General features: G+C 40.9%; 1 protein-coding gene and 1 long non-coding RNA gene across 3 annotated transcripts in view; one reads left to right on the forward strand and one right to left on the reverse strand.

Annotated features, from left to right (window-relative positions):
• LOC125963138 (uncharacterized) overlaps positions 1–931 on the forward strand; it is a 218,999-nt gene extending 218,068 nt beyond the window's left edge. The window contains exon 3 of the long non-coding RNA XR_007474957.1: positions 669–931. This is a non-coding gene — a long non-coding RNA (uncharacterized LOC125963138). The remainder of the gene's footprint in view (positions 1–668) is intronic.
• RLIM (ring finger protein, LIM domain interacting) overlaps positions 1–5,515 on the reverse strand; it is a 36,508-nt gene extending 30,993 nt beyond the window's left edge. The window contains exon 1 of one of the 2 annotated variants that reach the window (XM_004283810.4): positions 5,314–5,515. Coding sequence is in view for 1 of the 2 variants with exons in the window: in XM_049705107.1 (XP_049561064.1) it covers positions 3,423–3,440 (18 nt within the window). In the remaining variant the exon portion in view is untranslated. Of the gene's footprint in view, positions 1–3,422; positions 3,489–5,313 lie in introns of those variants that run through there. The other variant, XM_049705107.1, reaches the window with a different exon arrangement.
• Positions 5,516–6,000: the final 485 nt, after the last annotated feature.

Genomic DNA, 6,000 nt, shown 5'->3' on the forward strand with positions numbered 1-6,000 from the left:
AAAAGATTCATGTGTTTATTTTTAAGTTATTAATGTAAAAGTCACTGATTACTGGCAATTTTGGTGTTAATTGGTAAAGTACTACTTTTTTTTTAAACATCTTTATTGGGGTATAATTGCTTTACAATGGTGTGTTAGTTTCTGCTTTATAACAAAGTGAATCAGTTATACATATACATATGTTCCCATATGTCTTCCCTCTTGCGTCTCCCTCCCTCCCACCCTCCCTATCCCACCCCCCCATCCCACCCCTCCAGGCGGTCACAAAGCACCAAGCCAATATCCCTGTGCCATGCGGCTGCTTCCCACTAGCTATCTACCTTACGTTTGGTAGTGTGTATATGTCCATGACTCTCTCTCGTCCTGTCACAGCTCACCTTTCCCCCTCCCCATATCCTCAACTCCGTTCTCCAGTAGGTCTGCGTCTTTATTCCTGTCTTACCCCTAGGTTCTTCATGACTTTTTTTTTTCTTAAATTCCATATATATGTGTTAGCATATGGTATTTGTCTTTTTCTTTCTGACTTACTTTACTCTGTATGACAGACTCTAGGTCTATCCACCTCATTACAAATAGCTCAATTTCGTTTCTTTTTATGGCTGAGTAATATTCCATTGTATATATGTGCCACATCTTCTTTATCCATTCATCTGTTGATGGGCACTTAGGTTGTTTCCATCTCCGGGCTATTGTAAATAGAGCTGCAATGAACATTTTGGTACATGACTCTTTTTGAATTTTGGTTTTCTCAGGGTATATGCCCAGTAGTGGGATTGCTGGGTCATATGGTAGTTCTATTTGTAGTTTTTGAAGGAACCTCCATACTGTTCTCCATAGTGGCTGAACCAATTCATATTCCCACCAGCAGTGCAAGAGTGTTCCCTTTTCTCCACACCCTCTCCAGCATTTATTGTTTCTAGATTTTTTGATGATGGCCATTCTGACTGGTGTGAGATGATATCTCATGGTAAAGTACTACTTTTTAAGAAATAAGTTTTCCACCAAAGTGAACTATTTAAAAGAGTGAAGTCAATTTTTAAAATTAAAATCACTTGACCAAAAAAGAAAATATTATCTACACAAATACAAATGACTGCTATATTGTTTGAGGAAAACAATACTATGTTACAGAACCAAACACGTTGACAACTGTGATCCCTGAACCAGTGCTCCTACACAGAAATGGTGACAAAGTTGACCATATATCCACGGTCTGTCCAGAAGAGTAGCAGTCTACAACTGTTGTCCTGTAGTAATTATTAATATGGCCCTCTTTCACGCCTAAGTGTCCCAGTTTGGATAAATTATATGGTCATCTTAGATGTAATTGACACTAACAGGAACTTTGGTCAATAAAAAATGAAAATTGTAATTAGAGTTAAATCCTTTCTTCATACACTCAAGTGAAGAACAAGAGGAAAGAGATCATTTTTCATTCCAGAAAAAACTGAAAACACTGAACACAAATATCTCCTCTCCCCCACAGAAAGTATCACGTTCATCACCATGTAAATGCTGTAATAGCAGCCAAACCTGTAGTAGTGAAATTATTGCAAGAGGTCCACAAATCTACATACATATACCATGCACTGTCTACAGATATCTGTCTCCCACATATGTTGGTGATATTATGACTAATGAAATTAAAACCTTGGGTTGAAGCACTAAAATACAAGAATATCTACAGCAAAAATATCAAGTATATATTTCAAGAGCAAAACCACAAGTTCACAAATATATTCCCAAATTGTTCAAGATTGTCAAGATTTTTACATGTAAAATGAACTGCTTGATTATCTGGGAAACTTCCATATTCCAGGTTGGAAAAAAAAATAACGAAGGAAAAATAGACACAGAAGTGTTACTGCTTTCTTACACTGGGTATCAAAATGTCAAAGGATCACGTAAGTTGGATACTTTTTAAAATCAATGGGCCATAAAGTTTTGGAAATGTCTGTGTTATACAGAAATGTTAAGGAATTAGACTTACAAAAGAAAAACATGTCCCAGCCCTAGTCAGTGGCCCAAAATTCTAGCACCTGATTGGTCTGGGTTTGACAGAGGACTTTTTACTTTCTAATTTGTTATCTACTTTACAGTAAATCAAGGGAACAGGAGGTTGGTGAGTGGTTTGCTCTATTTCCCAAACCACTAGAGCTTTGGGAAAAGTAATATACACATTATAATTCCATAAATGCATTTGATCTACTGTATTATTTAAGGCCTCACTACATGTTCACTAATCTGAAAGAATATATCCAATCAGCCTAACAGTTCTAGATGACTTCATTATTAAGCTATTTCTTAAAGCCACTTCTGATTTTAAATTAAGTTTATCAAACTTTTTCACAAGCAGTTAACAGCTGAAACAGGAACCTTGACAGACCAAAAAAGAGGGTGTAATTGCTAAATAAGTCTCACCTGCTTCATAAAGCAAATTTCCTTTAACAAAAGTTTTTGATGCAAATAACCTACAGATTTTAAAAATTACAACCTTTCATTTTCTTTGCATTTCCAATCTAATTAGATAGCAATTAAGTCTAAAGACATAAAACCTTAGTGACTTTGGCATCAGACAGACCTGAGTTAAAATGGGGGCTCTACCACTTATTAGCTATGTAATTGAGGACAAATTACCTAATCTCTCCTTTGAGTCTCAGTTACCTCTGTAAAATAGGTAACATCCTCATGAAGCTTTGGAGTACAAAATGATGCATGTGAAGTAAGGAGTACAAAATGATGCATGTGAAGCACAGGACCTAGCACATAAGTATTCAATACAAATTAGTTATGAATTTAGGCTAACTACCCATCGCAGTTTGCCTGGGACAATGCAGGTTTGCACCTGGATGCATTATTAATAATGTCCCTTTTGCTCTTAAAAGCATCCTGGCTAGGGCAATAAATTATGTGGCTACCTTAACAATGATGGTGAAAGGAGTTAATACCAATTAGAGTATTATATATCATTTATGACTTTTTGGACCTTGAAGGAAAAAAATCGAATGTCACACAAAATAATGAGATTATATTCCTGTAATACAGTCTACTGATAATTCATTTTGTTATTCAATAAACATTTAAACACTATTTATTTATACCCATCTCATTCCAACAGTAATTTAAGGCAGTAAATTTCTGTATTGTTTTTTCTGTTCCATACAGGTACTGGTAAATTTCAAACGTTATTTTAAAGGAAAAAAATTGACAGGTACAGCACTAATGAGGTTCCAGCTACTCAGGAACACTACCTTTTGAATTCCCAGTGAAAAACACCCATTCTGATCATGAAGAATACCCAAGACCAACTAACATATATCAAATAAGCCCATCCAATTACAGGGCCTGCAAAACAGAATAAATATTTTTAAACATGCATTCTACACATAAATCATCAGGAGACGCAACAAAAAATAAATTACCTGACTGTTATATGACATAGTATTGTAATACAATAAACTGGATTTTAGTTTTCTTCACTCTCTGCTCTAGAAAAAAAAAGAATCCATTATTCTTCCTCTTTTATAAGATAGACATTTTCTTTGAAACAGACACATCCTAAAAAAATACATATCCTATATATTTTAGATACAGATACACACACATACATACACACACACACTCACCACAACCCAACGTAACTCAACATTAGTATTAGGATATTTGGGGAGACTGAGAAGGTCAGAGGGAACCAGGAATCTTATATGTTATATATAAGATAGCCTTTAAAGGCCGAGAGCCAATCTACCTTTTAATATAAAGTTACTTAAAATAGGCCTTTTCTCATGAGACCATTAATTATTTTCAGATTCTCAGTTACTTCCAAAAACTTATTTGGCACATTACACTAGCCTAAGGCAGTAATTAAAGTATGAAAGATCATCAGGACATCTTAGGCTAAAGAAAAACATTTTTTCAGTAAGAGTATATTAAAATCCAACTAAAAGATATTTAGATTGGTCTTCCTGGGTACTTTATTTTTACAACTTAGAAAACCGATTTTGGGGGAGCGATAACTGTGCCTGCCTGCTCTCAAGTCATCCAGGACGGACATAATGTACCTGATGGGGTGATATAAGTATTCTGTCTTTAATAAGGAGAAGAATCAAAAAATGATTAGTAATAGTATGTCTATTTCTTCCTTCAATCATCCAAAGCCACTGCGGTTAATTCTGATTCAGGAAATGCGGGCTCCTTATTTCCAGCAAAAAATTATTCTGGGACCTTGCAAACAGTGGATGACAACCTGATATAAATGCTTCCTCTTGCCCCCAAACTAAAGAATGACCTAAATAACAAGCCTGCTAGTCCTCAGAATCCCGGACTAACCTGTGGAATAAGTATGGTGAAACTGTCTAGGGAAGGAACGTGGCTGTCTCCTCCATCTTGAAATTAATCAGCATAAGGGAAAAAGGGACTGAGTATTCAGGAAGCAGAAGCCCAACCGGTTAATACTAGTTACTAAAGCTATGGCGTACGTGGCAGGTACCGCCCGCAGAAGCCGAGACCCTTAGGCATTTTTTTGAGGGGGGAGGGGTTGGGTTGCTCACGGATTGAATGGAAATTAACTTCAAAATCACTTGGCCCAATTCCCACCCTCACCCAGGGAAAAACAACAAACACGCAACAGCTTTTCCCTCCCTTTTGGGGGGATCCTTGCAGTGATATCTGCCAAAGGATATGCCAGGGTTATTCGAGCAAGGGAGTAAACCACATTTGCCTCAGATCCTCAGGGAAGATGTCATCGTGGCCCCAGGGGGCGCCTAATTGATAGTGCCCTGCAGAAGGGCTCAAAATGGGGTTTTGCAAATCCTGGGAAATATAAAGGCCCGCAAGTTCTCAGCATCTAACTTAGAGCAGCCTGATTTTTCCCCCATTTCCTAAACCCAAGCCCGCCATGTAAAAGGGAGGGGGGGAGGAGGACGCGAGGGAAGTCTCCAGAGAACCGAGGAGAGAAAAACCTGAGACGGTCAAAGATTCTCACGCCTGAAGCCAACACTCGAAAATCGCCTGCCCAAAATTCTTAAGGTTCTGGAGGGCCCCGGCCGCGGCTCGAGCGGCCACGAAGAGGAAGTACTTCCCACCTCCTTCCCCTTCTTCAAAGAGCCTGTCGGCCATACACCCAACTAAAATGGCAGCGGCGACTACGCCACGGAGCCCCCCGCAGCAACCTGCGCCTGGGGTCCGGAGGCGGCGCTGAGCCTCCGCCACGATGCGCCACTCAGGCCATTTTGAGAGAACGCAGTAACCACGGCTCCGCTGTCTTCCTCTCGCTCTCCATCCATTTCTCAGGATTCCCAAGGCTTCACTTACTCGGTTTTAGTGTCGGGATCCGACTCGGTCGGTCCGGCCGCCGCCGCCGCCGCCGCCGCCGGGGCTCCTGCGCGCCTCCCCTACCGCCGCTCTCAAGCCCGCCTCCGATGAGTCGCTGGTTGAGACCCGCCTCTAGCCCAGCGCCTGCTCGGAGACGTTGCTCAGGCAGCCATTATCTTCCCCATTGTTACCAAGCAGCGACAGGAAACGCTTGCCCACAACAGGAAGTGATGATGCCGCGTCCGGGCCCCGCAGCCCGACTCCCAGCCGAGTAGCCAATCCCAGGCGATTGCTTGAAAAGGCTCAGTGGGAGGAGAAGGCTGCCGGCTGACGACGCGGCAAGGCGGGCCGCGGCCTGGAAAAGGAAAACCGCTGTGACGCCCACCATGTGACAGGCCCCACCCTCCTCCGCCATTTTGAATTGTGGCGAGAAATTTCGTGTTCTGAGAATTGTGGGAAAGTTGGCTTTCCAGTTTTGAAAGCTGGAGGATGTCATCGTCTGACTGCTGGAAAGCCTTTTCAGAGTGAGAAATGCGATACTAGTGTAACCTGACGTCGATTCACACAGTTAGTCCGGGCCGGTTAATACAGCATCCTACCTTTATTCGACATCTATCGAGCGCCAGCTGTAGTGTCAAGCACTATTATAGATGTTGGGGATACAGCGGAAATTAAAGCGGACCAAAA

This window comes from Orcinus orca, chromosome X (genome assembly GCF_937001465.1).
Source record: "Orcinus orca chromosome X, mOrcOrc1.1, whole genome shotgun sequence".
NCBI classification, from domain to species: domain Eukaryota; kingdom Metazoa; phylum Chordata; class Mammalia; order Artiodactyla; family Delphinidae; genus Orcinus; species Orcinus orca.